At 44.0% G+C, this 16,069-nt stretch overlaps 1 protein-coding gene across 1 annotated transcript; it reads left to right on the forward strand.

Annotated features, from left to right (window-relative positions):
• The first annotated feature begins 6,145 nt into the window (after positions 1 to 6,145).
• On the forward strand, positions 6,146 to 7,438 carry LOC119359507 (transcription repressor OFP13-like). Its single transcript, XM_037625668.1, has 2 exons — positions 6,146 to 6,737; positions 6,837 to 7,438. The coding sequence occupies exons 1-2, from the start codon at positions 6,180 to 6,182 to the stop codon at positions 7,257 to 7,259; spliced, it is 981 nt and encodes a 326-aa protein (XP_037481565.1). The 5' UTR covers positions 6,146 to 6,179; the 3' UTR covers positions 7,260 to 7,438.
• Positions 7,439 to 16,069: the final 8,631 nt, after the last annotated feature.

A 16,069-nucleotide genomic window follows, 5' to 3' on the forward strand; every position in this document is an offset into this window, starting at 1 on the left:
ACTATCGCTACCGCTTAGTGATAAAGTAAAGCATTATAGCGTGATTGCATTGCATACAATAAAGCGACAACCATATGGCTCCTGCCAGTTGTCGATAACTCGGTTACAAAACATGATCATCTCATACAATAAAATTTAGCATCATGTCTTGACCATATCACATCACAACATGCCTTGCAAAAACAAGTTAGACGTCCTCTACTTTGTTGTTGCAAGTTTTACGTGGCTGCTACGGGCTTAGCAAGAACCATTCTTACCTATGCATCAAAACCACAACGCTAGTTTGTCAAGTTGATGCTGTTTTAACCTTCGCAAGGACCGGGCGTAGCCATACTCGGTTCAACTAAAGTTGGAGAAACTGACACCCGCCAGCCACCTGTGTGCAAAGCACGTCGGTAGAACCAGTCTCGCGTAAGCGTACGCGTAATGTCGGTCCGGGCCGCTTCATCCAACAATACCGCCGAACCAAAGTATGACATGCTGGTAAGCAGTATGACTTATATCGCCCACAACTCACTTGTGTTCAACTCGTGCATATAACATCAACGCATAAAACCTGGCTCGGATGCCACTGTTGGGGAACGTAGTAATTTCAAAATTTTCCTACGCACACGCAAGATCATGGTGATGCATAGCAACGAGAGGGGAGAGTGTTGTCTACGTACCCTCGTAGACCGGAAGCGGAAGCGTTAGCACAACGCGGTTGATGTAGTCATACGTCTTCACGGCTCGACCGATCAAGCACCGAAACTACGGCACCTCCGAGTTCTAGCACACGTTCAGCTCGATGACGATCCCCGGACTCCGATCAAGCAAAGTGTTGGGGATGAGTTCCGTCAGCACGACGGCGTGATGACGATCTTGATGCTTTATCATCGCAGGGCTTTGCCTAAGCACCGCTACAATATTATCGAGGACTATGGTGGAGGGGAGCACCGCACACGGCTAAGAGATCAATGATCAACTGTTGTGTCTCTGGGGTGCCCCCCTGCCCCCGTATATAAAGGAGTGGAGGAGGGGGCCGGCCAAGGAGGGTGGCGCGCCCTAGGGGGGAGTCCAACTCCCACAGGGAGTAGGACTCCCCTATTTCCTATTAGGAGTAGGAGAGGGAAGGAAGAGGAAGGAGGGAGGAAGGAAAGGGGGGGCCGGCCCCCTTCCCAATTCGGATTGGGCTTGGGGGGCGCGCCCCCTCCCTTGCTCCTTTCCCCTCCTTTCCACTAAGGCCCAATAAGGCCCATATACCTCCGGGGGGTTCTGATAACCTCCCGGTGATCCGGTATTGTCCCAATCTCATCCAGAACCTTTCCAGTGTCCAAATATAGTCGTCCAATATATCGATCTTTATGTCTCGACCATTTCGAGACTCCTCGTCAAGTCCATGATCACATCCAGGACTCCGAACAACCTTCGGTACATCAAAATATATAAACTCATAATGAAACTGTCATCGTAACATTAAGCGTGCGGACCCTATGGGTTTGAGAACAATGTAGACATGACCGAGACACGTCTCCGGTCAATAACCAATAGCGGAACCTGGATGCTCATATTGGCTCCTACATATTCTACGAAGATCTTTATCGGTCAGACCGCATAACAACATACGTTTGTTCCCTTTGTCGTCGGTATGTTACTTTCCCAAGATTTGGCCGTCGGTATCTCAATACCTAGTTCAATCTCGTTATCAGCAAGTCTCTTTACTCGTTCTGTAATACATCATCTTGCAACTAACTTATTAGTTGCATTGCTTGCAAGGCTTAAGTGATGTGCATTACCGAGAGGGCCCAGAGATACATCTCCGACAATCGGAGTGACAAATCCTAATCTCGAAATACGCCAACCCAACATGTACCTTTGGAGACACCTGTAGAGCACCTTTATAATCACCCAGTTACGTTGTGACGTTTGGTAGCACAGAAAGTGTTCCTCCGGTAAATGGGAGTTGCATAATCTCATAGTCATAGGAACATGTATAAGTCATGAAGAAAGCAATAGCAACATACTAAACGATCGGGTGCTAAGCTAATGGAATGTGTCATGTCAATCACATCATTCTCCTAATGATGTGATCCTGTTAATCAAATGACAACTCATGTCTATGGTTAGGAAACATAACCATCTTTGATTAACGGGCTAGTCAAGTAGAGGCATACTAGTGACACTTTGTTTGTCTATGTATTCACACAAGTATTACGTTTCTGGTTAATACAATTCTAGCATGAATAATAAACATTTATCATGATATAAGGAAATAAATAATAACTTTATTATTGCCTCTATGGCATATTTCCTTCAAAAAATACAAATTGCATGACACTAATACTCTATTTTCATAATGTGGAGATTAGGGCATCACTTATGGTGGGTAAATATGTCCGTCGTGACCGCCTCGCGGTGCACACACCACCGTCACCAGCTCACATCCCTTAGTCGTTGAAGAATTTCATATCTACTAAGCCATGTTGACAAGCAAAGAGTCGCCCTCGAACCAGAATTAAATTATCCGAACCTACTAGGAAGCTCACCCAAACAATGACCGAACATATTGCTTGCTTATTTTTACGCTGCATGAGAATGTATGGATTTCAGAATTTGGTATGAGGGACACGACTGTGGACGCGAAGAAATGAGGGGCTCACATATGATGTGTCTGGCTGTAGATGCTCTAACATTCATCACCTCCCAAAATAGAATTATCTCACTTTTGTGGAAGTTATGTTTTTAACCTGAAAGTTGTCGAAAGCGTGGAGCAAGAGCTTGAGGTGTTTAGATTTTTTTTCTAAAAAAAATTGTCCATAAAAATTGTGTCATTAGAGAACCACTGGATGGACAACCTATTAATGACCAATTGTGCTACCACCATGGTAACTAAATTCTTAGTGTTAACCCTCTCAACGAGAGTAACCCACATATCCACAATTTTACGGATTGGTTTTCTATGCAAGTTCCATAAGGATTTTAACTATACTCCAACCCTGTTTTAAGCCCCATTTATAACAAAGAAAAAACAAAGAAAGTTTGAAGAACCAAATTCCTACTAAGAAACTACAGTGATGTTTTGGAATAAGGGCTCATTTGATCCAAAGAAATTCTATAAGATTTTTGGAGGATTGAAATCCTTTGGAGTTTTTCCTATGTTGGTCATTCGATTCATAGGATTGGATTCCATAGTAATTTTTCCTATTGAGTGTTCGTACTACATTTCATTGAAAATCTAACATCCACTCATCTCTTTTTACAATTCTTTTGTTTTTTTCGTGGCATCAAACACATTGCTAATCCTATTGAAGTGGATATGCCACTTCAGTCCTATAATTTTCTTATTCATGTATTTTCATAATCCTATGGATCAAATAGGACCTCTTTGTTCACAGGATTCTGAAAATGCGGGAGTAGGAAAAAGTATGATTGGAATGTCATGCTCATCTCAATCCTACATGATTTGGGTTGTTTGATTGCATCATAGGAAAACAAATTATTCTTTTAAAGTGGTTTGAGTGGATGCTGGAAATCCTATGAGAAGTAGTACAAAAATATTCTTAGGAAAAATTCCTATAGGATTTGAATCAAAGGAGCCCTAAGAATCCTACGGAATGGGACAATCCATAGAAATATTGTAATTCCTACGGAGTGGGACAATGGGGGAGACATGATCCTCATGTGTTTTCCTCTTCCGCATCGGAAAAGGCTTCACGCCCCGCTTATAGATAAAGCAACGTCAATATAGACAAACCGATCAAGCGGATGTCCACAAAACAAAAACAAGGAAAACAAGAGGAGAGAATGAAGTCTCAGTTGTGGGCACAACAACACATAAGCCCCAGCAAAATAAAAGATACATCCTCAAGGGGAATTGATGTCGCTTGAAGCTACGTCGGTATTTTCCCAAAGAGGAAAGGATGATGCAGCACAACGGCGGTAGGTATTTCCCTTAGATATGAAACCAAGATTAACGAACCAGTAGGAGAACCAAGCAACACAACATAAACAGCACCTGCAGACAAATAATAAATACTCGCAACCCGACGTGTAAAAGGGATTGTCAATCCCTTTCGGATAACGATGCCACAAATTGGAAAACGGACGTGAGAGAGTTGTAAATATTGATAGATCGAACACCAAATAAAATAAATTGCAGCAAGGTATTTTTGTATTTTTGGTTTAGTAGATCTGAAAATAAAAGGCAAATAAAATAGATTGTGAAAGCAAATAATATGAGAAAGAGACCCGGGGGCCGTAAGTTTCACTAGTGGCTTCTCTCGAGTAAAATAGCAAACGGTGGGTAAACAAATTACTGTTGGGCAATTGATAGAACTTCAAATAATCATGATGATATCCAGGCAATGATCATTAATACATAGGCATCACGTCCAAGATTAGTAGACCAACTCCTGCATGCATCTACTACTATTACTCCACACACCGACCGCTATCCAGCATGCATCTAGTGTATTAAATTCATGGGGAAACGGAGTAATGCAATAAGAACGATGACATGATGTAGACATGATCTATTTATGTAGAGATAGACTCCATTGTTTTATCCTTAGTAGCAACGATACATACGTGTTGGTTTCCCTTCTGTCACTGGGATCAAGCATCGTAAGATCAAACCCACTACAAAGCACCTCTTCCCATTGCAAGATAAATAGATCAAATTGGCCAAACAAAACCCAAATATCGGAGAAGAAATATGAGGCTATAAGCAATCATGCATATAAGAGATCAAAGAAACTCAAATAACTTTCATAGATATAAAAAGATAGATCTGATCATAAACTCAAAGTTCATCCGATCCCAACAAAAACACCGCAAAAAGAGTTACATCATATGGATCTCCAAGAGACTATTGTATTGAGAATCAAACGACGGAGAGGAAGTCATCTAGCTTTCAACTACGGACCCGAAGGTCTACAAAGAACTACTCACGCATCATCCGAGAGGCACCAATGGAAGTGGTGAACCCCTCCGTGATGGTGTCTAGATTGGATATGGTGATTTTGGACTATGCGGCGGCTGAAATTGATTTTCGTCGACTCTCCTAGGGTTTCTGAAATATTGGGGTATTTATAGAGCAAAGAGGCGGTCCGGGGGGCACCCGAGGCGGGCACAACCCACCAGGCCGCGCCTGGGCCTCCAGGCGCGCCCTAGTGGGTTGTGCTCCCTTCAGAGCACCCCCAGGCGCTGCCTTGGCCCATTAGGTGTCTTCTGGTCGATAAAAAATCTCCGTAAAGTTTCGCTGCATTTGGACTCCGTTTGGTATTGATTTTCTGCGATGTAAAAAACATGCAGAAAACAACAACTGACACTTAGCACTATGTCAATAGGTTAGTACCAGAAAATGATATAAAATAATTATAAAACATTCAAGATTGATAATATAACAGCATGGAACAATCAAAAATTATAAATACGTTGAAGACGTATCAGGGATAGGTGCCCATCAGGCGGTGAGCCGCTAGTTCCTTATATCTCCTTGTCAATTGGTCCACCGCCCCTCTATCCCGCCGCTTGGACAAGGGCCTCCATGGTTGAAAGAATTCAGACATTTTATAGATAGCATCGGTGGCCATGTTAGGAAATGTATGCTCAATCACAAGCTTATTCCTAATACATCATAGCGACCATACCAAGATACCAAAATTGACCCATGTCAATCTACGAACCTGGCCCGAGCATCCAAAAGAGCTGGAAGAACTCAGGGAAGTTAGTTGGGCACCACCCATTGTCCCACATCTCCGAACGGCAGTTTTAGTGTATCCATATGCTCTGAAATTCGGTAGGAATTCAGATTACACGACATCTGAATTCCTCCAATGTTTCTATATCATTTTTCGAGTCCTGTGTTCCAAGCTGGGTCTTATGTTTGTTTGCGGAAATTCAAGTAAAAAAAGTCTATGTACTACCAATCTTTTCTCGTTTCTACAGTTCTGTAACTAAATTTCGTTCAAATTTCCATATTCCTCATTTCTTGTGGTTGCCATTGGCCGAGCCAATATAACATTCAATGGCAGTATTCAATTCTTTACTGAAACCTCTCCAACCAGCAGTAAATGGGCTCACTACCAGCCAGGCCCCACTTCTTCTCCCTCCTCTCTATAAAGCAAGCAAAACAAACAGAGCAGGGCAGAAGCGGCAGGACCACCACGACCCACCCTTCCGTGAAACGCGGCAGCGCAATGTCTCCCCTGCACCCTCCCCACCTGCATTTCCGCAAGCTCAAGAAGCGCGCGCGCGCCGCCATCGGCAGCGGCAGCGGCAGCCACCGCCCCGCCACCAAGGCCAGGAAGGGCCTCGCCGCCATCCTGCACAAGCTCCGCGACGTGCACCGCCCGCCGTCATCGCCGCCCTCGCCATCTCCGTCGCCGTCGACCCCGCACCACCGGCAGCTCTGCTACCCGCCGCCCCCGTCCACGTGGCCGTGGCCGTCGTGCCGTCACCCACGCACCAGCTCATTCCGCGCGCGCCCGGAGGATGCCGCGGCCGTCGTGTACCGGACCGCGAACACAGTGTACGACACACCGTCGGAGCACTTCATGCGGTGCCCGTCCCTGGATGAAGCGTCGTGCAGTGGCCGGAACTCCTTCGCCGTGTCGGTACAGGCCGCCGTGGATCGAGAGCCGGAGGCGGAGGAGAGAAAGGAGCTGCGGCTGCGTGAGACAGCCGTCGTGCGCGGCGTGCGGTCGGAACGGCTCTTCTTCGAGCCGGCCGGCGCAGAGTTCTTCTCGCCCACGCAGGTAATGCATCGTATGCCTTGTAGTATTACTATCTGAGCGGATGAATGATAATGATACCAGTTGAAGCACTGTTAAGTGTTAACACGAGAGATATTTCAGGCGGAGACGCTGGGCAAGACCGAAGACATCACCACGGACGCGGCCGCCGAGGACGAAGAAGCGACCACCGTGCCGGCCGGCAAGACCGAGCAGAAGCCGGCAGATTACTCCGAGCTGAAGGCTGGCGCGGTGGTGGTATCAATGGAGTCGGAGGATCCGTACGGCGACTTCCGGGCGTCCATGGCGGAGATGGTGGCGGCGCACGGTCTGCGGGACTGGGAGGGCCTGGAGGAGCTCCTGGCGTGGTACCTCAAGCTCAACGCCAAGGGCGTCCACGGCGTCATAGTGGGCGCCTTCGTGGACCTGCTCGTGAGCCTGGCGACCCCGCCGAGTCCGTCGCTGCCGTCGCAGTCGCCGTCGTCGTCGTGCATTACGTTCGAGGATTACTCGTCGGCCACCTTCGACGACGAAGAGAAGTGCTGATCAGGAACTCGTTTTGATTTCTTCTTCTTTTTTTAGTCTCGTCCAGAGTCAGAACTCAGAAGAGAGTTTTTGTTGAATATTTGTGAGCTGGTGCGAGGTATGGAATGATTGTAAAGTTGCCAAAACTAATCGATGCTGACCCGGTACTCCATTATAACGTAGTATATTTGTTGCTGAGATGATTCATTGACCATACTTGCATATTCTTTATTATTATTATTTTCTTGCTGTGTTCTCTCTGTTGCTAGCCTGCGTGTTCATGGATTGTAAAGTGAGCCAACTCTGATTAACCCTTGACATATTCATGGCGGTTAGTAGCTGTGGTTGCTTCACAGAATTTTGGCGCCAAGAGCTGCGTCTCCAGCTTTCTTGAGTAGGTCCGGACGAAAAACGAGTCAAACCATTGCCCCTTGTGATGCAATGGATCGGACACCATAGGGTTCAAAGGATTGGATCCGGTTTCCCTTTAATGCACGCCTCACCAGCTGCTCATAAATATGTGAGGTTTATGTCCTTTGAATGCACTAGCCAGCGACAGATGACACTCCATCCGCGCATTGTATGCTTGCCCAGATGCAAAACATCCGTCCTTCTGGACATTTACATCGTTTTTATGGTACTATTTGACCGCTAGTAATTCCCACCGTAATTGTTGCATGACGAAATTAGAAATGGTTTTGCTAAATTTCAGCTGTGAAAAATTAGCAACTCTCAATCACTTCAATTTAGTAAATTTGGTTCATATGATAGAAATATCATAGGAATAGAAAAAATCATAGAAAATAAAATGACATGTATCTCGATTCTTATAGGAAAAGAGATGTCATTTGATAAATAAGATATAAATTTTTCATTGGCTCTAGGCTAATGGCTTTTTTATTTTAAATGTGAAAGATTGGTTCCTATCCTACATAGAAATAGGAATCAAATTTGCAAAATAAAAATAAAAATATGAATCAATTCCTACAAACCAAAAGCCTCCAAATGATTCTTTTCTACAAAATTCCTATCCTTTAGAATCATACAAATTTCTTCTAAATCAAAGAAGGCCTAAAAGTGTGTAACTTTACCAGAATATTGTAGCATTTGGAATTTTGGATTGTAGGCTATGTATGTAGGGTGTGTTTGATTGGGGGATAAAGTGGAATGGAATGTCACGGTTCCATTCCATCAGAATTGGTTGGTATCGTTCCTGTGTTTGGTTGAGGACGATGAGCGGAATGGAATGGTGATAGTTCAATGTTTGGTTGGCGAGATGAAATGTAATGGATTTGGTTCTCCTCATATTTCTTGGTGAGATTACCTCTCAAATGCGTATATATAATATGAACAATTATAGCTTTATATGTTTAATAACAAATTACATGACATTTCAAGTGTACTAGAGGCTAACGCGTTGTTCGCCATGTTATTCTTCACTTGTGGGATCGCCTTTTTTCTCTAACAGATTATTATAGTCGACTATTTCATTTTTGTTTTATCTGTCTTGCCGTGGGTTTTTGTTATGTTTTGGTGGTGCATTTTTTTTATATATCTTATTGAGGGTGCTGCCAGAGACAATATTTTTTATGAGAAAAAAGTGGAGTTGTTCGGTGCATAGTTGTCGTGTCCTTACACAAACTCGGCCTAAGTGTTAGCCAATGGTCATTGTGTGAACCTCTTGGGAGCTCCTATTCAATCTTGAAACTGCGGAATTGCTACTATAACATTTACATGGGCCTGCTCCACTCATTTGGTTAGCATTTTTTAGCTCGCTCCACTACTATCTTGTAAAAAGTTGAGGAAGTGAAAGAGGTTCACCGCCCAGATATCTTTTTTAACAAGTTCATTAAATAAAAAGATGTTCGCGAATCTAAAACAATTTGCAAAAAATGTTACAAAATTTTAAAACTATAGTTTGGGAATTTTAAAAACATTCTTGGATTTTAAAAATATTCAAAATTTTGGAATAAAGTTTGCAAATTAATAATTGTTCACGAACTCTAAACATGTTCTTGAACTTTTAGAATATTCATGAATTTTAAAAATGTTTATGAATTTTAAAAATATTATTAAATGTTCGCCAATTTTAAAAAATATTCATGAATTAAAAAGTGTAAAAGGGGGGAAAACAACAAAAGAAAAATAATAAAAAGAAAAAACAAACAAGAATTCTTAACCAACAACATCCTTATAGGCAGCCCCAGCTACCCCACAACCGCTACGCACAAGCATGATCCAAATCTAGGGAGGTTAGACCAACTCTAGCTGATTTCTAAATAATGGAGAAGGATCCGACCGAGTAAAGTTAGTGAAGTAAACTTTTACTCCTCTATATATAGACGCACCTAGTTGATCCTCTAAACTTAGTGGAGGAAAAAAATTGCATTGTTTTTTTCCTAGCCGCATGAACTCAAACACTTCATAATATATATCATAAAAACATTCAAATTAAGCGATGCATAACATAACCATGAACAAGCATATAGTTTCATCATCATGATTTTCAAATTTAAACATGCATAGTTCATCCAAAAGGCACCACTTCAAATACAAAGTTTGATCCAAAATCACGACAAACATAATATGTGTACGTTATGGATCAAGCCCACCAATGACATGGATGAACTCAAACAAACTACTCGCCGAAGAAATCATCTTCACCACCACCACCACTATCCTCTCGTCCACCGTCACCACTACTACCACCACCATTTTGAAGAGAGCCTTCCGTTTGGGTCAAGATCTCCACACGAGTGAGCTCCCAGTACTTTCTTGAGGTTTCATCCATTGTGGTTGGATTCATGAACATGATAGCACGATCTTCGGCTTTCTTCGCATCACGAAGCCTTTCCTCCTCAACTGCAAGTCTACCCTCCCCCGTCTTCAACTTTCTCTCTTCGTCCACCAACTTGGCATTTCATTTATCATCCTTCAACATCTTGAGCTCATTCACCTTGCCATCTTCTCTTCTTTGTGTTTGGCCGCCAACACCTTCTTGGCCTCAATCATGGCCACAAGTTCTTTATGTGTGCCACCATATGCATTTCTCTGTTTCCTCTCTTTTGCAATTTTGTTTTCTTCCGGTCTATTGTTGGCCTCTTCATCCACCTCATCGTCCCAACGCATATGCTCAACCTTGATCTCTTTGGAGTGGTCTCCGCAACTCTCTTGATCCACTTCTCGTTTTCGCATAGCTCTTTGTAGCAATGATGCAAATATGAAGGGCTTGTGGCCGTCTTGTTCCTATGCTTGAAAATTTCTTGGATGTACGGGCCATACTCCATGACTTGCACACCGCTCGGCGGTGCATGATTCACTTGGTTGATGCAACTAGACCATCGGTTGCATCAGTCGTGAATGGTGCCCTAATGATGCCCAAGAGAGCCTTATCTACGCCTTGATGTCACCTCCATGGAGTTGTTGTAGTAATATGTAGTTCTCTCCCAAAACATAGCCCTATGCACTTGCAGGAAATCAATCAGTGACTCGTGTGCATATGTGCGTATTTTGCCCGAGTATGCGCTAGCTAGACGACGAGTATGTGTGCATTGCATCAACTTCTACGTTGTCGCCGCTTCCTACCTCCGCACATGCTGCTCTCCGTGATCCTCGGTGGCCTGCGGCTATGCAAGAGAAATTTGATGCCTTATTGCGGAACCAGACGTGGCAGCTTGTCCCTCGTCCGCCACATTCCAATGTTATCTACAACAAGTGGGTGCTTTGTCATAAGCTCCACCCCGATGGCACACTCAAGCGTTCTAAAACTCGTTAGGTGGTGCGAGGCTTAAGGCAGCGTGCAGGCGTTAACTTCACCAACACCTTTGCTCTAGTTGTAAAACCGGGCACGATCTAGAATCCTCTAGCTCACGGCATCTCGGGCATGGCCAGTTCAGCACATGATCATCTCCAACGCCTTCCTTCATGCTCATCTTCATGAGCATGTCTATTGCCAACAGCCCACCGGCTTCATCGATGATGCACATCCCGATCATGTCTTCTTGCTCTCATGCTCCTTGTAAGGGCATAAGTAGGCGCCGCGTGCTTGGTACTAGCACATCTTGGCTTTTCTTCATTAGCTCGGGTTTTGCTCCACATACTTGGATGGCTCGTTGTTCGTATACAACCATGGTGCTGACACAACCTACCTGCTCCTCTATGTCGACGACATCATCATGACAACCTACACCACCGACCTCCTTCGACGACTCACTGAGCGCATGAGTGCCGAGTTCGCCATCAAGGACTTGGGGCCGCTCCACTACATCCTCGGCATCAAGGTGGTACACCGTGTGGACGGCTTCTTCCTCCACCAGCGGAAGTATGCTCATGAGCTCCTTGACCGTGTTGGCATGCTTACTTGCAAGCTCGCGGCTACACCAGTGGATATGAAGGCCAAGCTCTCCGCCATAGACGGATCTCTAGCTGCACATGCTTCCTTCTACTAGTCCATTGTTGGTGCGCTGCAGTAGTTGACGCTCACTTCTCTCGAGTTACAGTACGCTGTCTAGCAGGTGTGCCTTCACATGCATGCTCTTCGCGATGCTCATTGGTCCTCGGTGAAGCGGATTCTGTGGTACATTCGTGGTCATATGGATCTCAGCATCACCCTGCCCGCATGGCCCTCCACCGACATCATATTACTCGGATGCTGACTGGGCTGGATGTCCGGACACTCGTCGCTCTACGTGTGGATACTGTGTGTTCCTCGGACCATCACTCATATCATGGTCACCCAAGCGACAACCCACATTTTCATGGTCCAATGCTAAGGCGGAGTATCGTGGCGTGGCCAACGCTGTTGCTGAGTGCGCATGGCTTCGACAACTTCTCCACGAGCTTTGTCACCCCATTTCACAGAGCCATGATCGTCTACTGTGACAACGTCTCCGCCGTTTACCTCTCCGCCAACCCGGTCCATCATCGTCGCACCAAGCACATCGAGTTGGATATTTATTTTGTTCGCGAACATGTCGCTCTTGGGAAGGTTCGAGTACTTCACGTTCTCATGACACAACAATTCGTGGATATCATGACCAAAAGCTTACCGACGTCTATCTTTGAGAAGTTTCGGTCCAGTCTTTGCATCACCACTGCGGGGGTGCTGTCAGATAATTGTGTATCCCATGTGTATACCCGTATGTGTATCAGGTGTAGTTCTCCTACTTGTTTTTCAAGTCTATAATCTGTAATTAGGGTTATAGTTGTGGACGAAACTACCCTGTACGTGCTATATATGAACACCTTATGAGGCCAATACAATTGTATTGCACAAATCATTATTTTACACCTTATGAGTAATTGTTTTCCCGCAAAAAAAAACTATTTGACTGTCTCATATATGATAGTACGCACGAGTAATATCAGGCGGGCCCCAATCAAAACCCATCGATCCAGTCTCAAGCGACGGCTCCAATCGAGTCTAGCTCATGTACCGTAGGGTTGACCGTTGACGTACCTTTGGGGAAGTCTGATTAGCAGTGACAGACACCGACGACCACGGTGATGTGTTTGGAGAGGAGCAGACGCAGTCATTAATTCGGAGATGCTGGCTTCAGCTCGACCTTTGGGAGGCCGCTTTGGTTCAACGGATTTTTTTCCGATAAAGAACGTTTTATTATTTTAAAAATGTAGCATCAAGCAAACACAAAGCATTATGAATGCCATCCGGCCTCTGCATAAATAAGATGCACACAGTCAATTCTAAAAAGTTTGACAGAAATAAAAGAAACAAAACTGATAAAACAGCAACAATAGAGTCCTATAGACCGACAATGTGCCTATGTTGAAGGTGGTGGTGGGTTAATTCGGAGGTTATGCTGCCACCCATATTGGAAAAAAACCTCTGTAGCCACCTGCTCCAATCACGTACACACCATCTTGAACATCAGTTGGTACTCCGCTCGCTGTAGCGTAGACCACGTACGAAGCAAGTGCGTACACCAAAAAATAACCTGTAGAGGAGAAGCATTTTTGTCATTAAAAATCAAATCATTTCTACCTAGCCTTAACGACCACATTAAGGCATACGCTCCCACCCTTATTAACGTTTTGAACCTATTTGGAATACCGTCCAACCATGACCAAAAATATTGGCAACACTTGTAGGCGGATACAAATTTAACGCTATTTGGATGACTGACCACGTAGAACATGCAAATTTGCATTGAAAAAAAGAGGTGTTTGATTGTCTCGTCATGAGTACAAAAACAATACTTCTTACTCCCTTGCCAGTTGTGCCGTGCGAGGTTGTCTTTAGTTAGCACAACTCCCCTACGAAGATACCACATGAAGATTTTGACCTTTAGTGGAACCTTCGACTTCCATAGTTTCTTATTATTATTCACCGGTACCTCAGAATGCGTGAGTGCATGATACATGAAGTCTACTGTGAAAGACCCTGATGTAGTAAGGTTCCAGCGGAACACATCCCGGTCTTGTGTCAGGTTAATCGAATCTAGCCTGGACAATAGATTATGCCATGACGTAAGGCGATGCCCAATCAAAACCCACCTGAACGAAATATTCGGCGGGGATGAACTGAGCACCTGCGCAATAGTATTCTTCTTCTCGCGAGCAATGATGTTCAACCGAAAAATGAAGGAAAGATAGTATAAGAATATTTTTCTTCTTCTATTGTGATCTTATTTGTTCGTTTGGTTCGAACGAATGAAGTAAAGGAAAAATGCCTTTATCTCATTTCATGGGAAAATGCATGAGTTTAACATCCCACCTAGAGTTCTTTAAAAAAGTTTAACAAGACTAAAACCACTAACAATATAATAATATTTTATGGGAAAATGCATTGGGATTCAACTTTTTTTTTTCAATTCCTTTGGACCAAACACACAAGTCTTAAAATTCTTGCGATTTATAATCTTCTATTTTGCATGCGCATTTTAACTCTATTCCATGTTTTCAGAATCCCGCGAACTAAAAAAGGCCTAAAAGAATTGTCGGCATCGGTTTGTCTTGCACCTTGGAATAAATTTTGTAAAACTAACAGTTGCACACCTCGCTGACATTAGCTATGTCGATTTCGAATCGGATCAATTTCGTAGTTGTGCTTAGATGTGTACGTATCTCATTTTTAACTAGCTGAGCAATGCAATTCTTCTTAATAAACAGCAAAGCTCTCCCTCCCCCAAGGATAAAACAGGGGTTCAGACTGACTGATCCGCTTGCAGTCGACGGCTGTAACAACTATTCGAAGCAAATCTTTCCGCCCGGCCATGAAAATCCCACCTTCTAAACCCCTGCAATGCAAACATGTCTGTACCATTCTGGCCAAGTAATGGCCACTGTGGTTTTGCGACGGGTAATCTTTTGCGTCTCTAAAGCCAATTTTTTCTGGCCGACGCACGCAAGGCACCCATGAAACTGCAAGAAACACTGCAACGAAACGGGGCGTATTGATTACCTCTGAACCTTCATCATTGGGACGCATAAGCACTGTGCGTTGCATTGCTACTCTCTGCGCTGCACGCAGCTGACCCGGCCAGCGTCACCCATCAAGCATACTATACCATACCTGACGCGTACATTATGGCGGTGCATGGTGCATCAGTGTCTGTTTTTTCACCTGTAGCTGAGAGCCGGTGTGTACAGTGCAGCGGCGGGATAAACAGGGCCGTCAGATTCCAGTTCCAAAGATTGCTCGGCGCACATATGTTTGTTCAGCAGGTTTTGCTACCGCCAATCAACTGATATAATCGGCGCAAGAAATAACTTATGAGGTTTTCTGAGTGAGTTTGCTAATGTGATGTTATTTCCTGTTTTCACTGTGGTGCTGTCTCTGTCACTGCAAAAATATTTTCTCCACTGGCCGGAGAACTGAGGCCCGTTCTTTTCTCTGCAATCCCACTGCAGTTAAAATGGCCCAGGTTCCATCACTTATCTAGGGCTCAACCCAGTAATGCACTTCGAAAATGTGCTTATTTTGAAGGTAAAACATGTGGTGAGGACACCTCCGAAGGATCTTTCTGAAGAATCTCCTAGTAGGAGGGGACATTTGTTTTCTGAAACCGAAGCCTTCCGCTTCCAGAGAGTTTTGACTGTCCAACGTCGTAAAAATTCACGAACTTGACGAAAGTTTCAGCGGCGTCAAAGGCACTAACTAGCATCGCGAGCTGTCAGTGCTATTTGACACTTGAACGGCAGATTAATTTACGCTGACCCCTTCACCGAGACCGCCGGGCTTGCTAACCCAATGCAAAGAGCGCGAGCCAAGGCTGCAAGATTATATTGCTACCACATCACAGCATGGGAACTGCACAAGTTACAAGATGTCACGACATGATCGTATAAGAAAACCTAATTATGTGTTCGAGGCACAAAGTCACGAAGATTTAGGCAGGGTAAAGATCACTAGTGGTGCCCATTGAAATTTGAATGCTTCATGTTACCGAAAACGGCCAGTTGGATGTGCTAAGCTAAGCAGGGCTATGCAACTGTGATGCCACAAGCTAGAGAAGTTACATGACACCGCCCGTTAAAAATTGTGTTGTAGACTTCTAAAAGTTGATTCTTTTTGTGTGTTTGTACTTTGTTGGAATCGGTGTAAAACTGTAATTTTTTTAATTTTTGGGCTGAAAATAGTATGAGTTCTGTAAAAACAAACATTGTATACTTACCCCTATTTTTCACCATTCCCTTTTCTCTACAGCACACAAACGAGCATAACTTTTGTTATGAATCTTGAGGTAGACACTACATCTACCAAGGTACATATATATTTAAAAAATGATACTATATATTAGAAATCTTGCATCTATCAAACCAATGAGTGACAATGATATGAATAATTTAGGCATAGCTGATCTCGCAAATAT

This window comes from Triticum dicoccoides, chromosome 2A, assembly GCF_002162155.2.
Source record: "Triticum dicoccoides isolate Atlit2015 ecotype Zavitan chromosome 2A, WEW_v2.0, whole genome shotgun sequence".
NCBI classification, from domain to species: Eukaryota; Viridiplantae; Streptophyta; class Magnoliopsida; order Poales; family Poaceae; genus Triticum; species Triticum dicoccoides.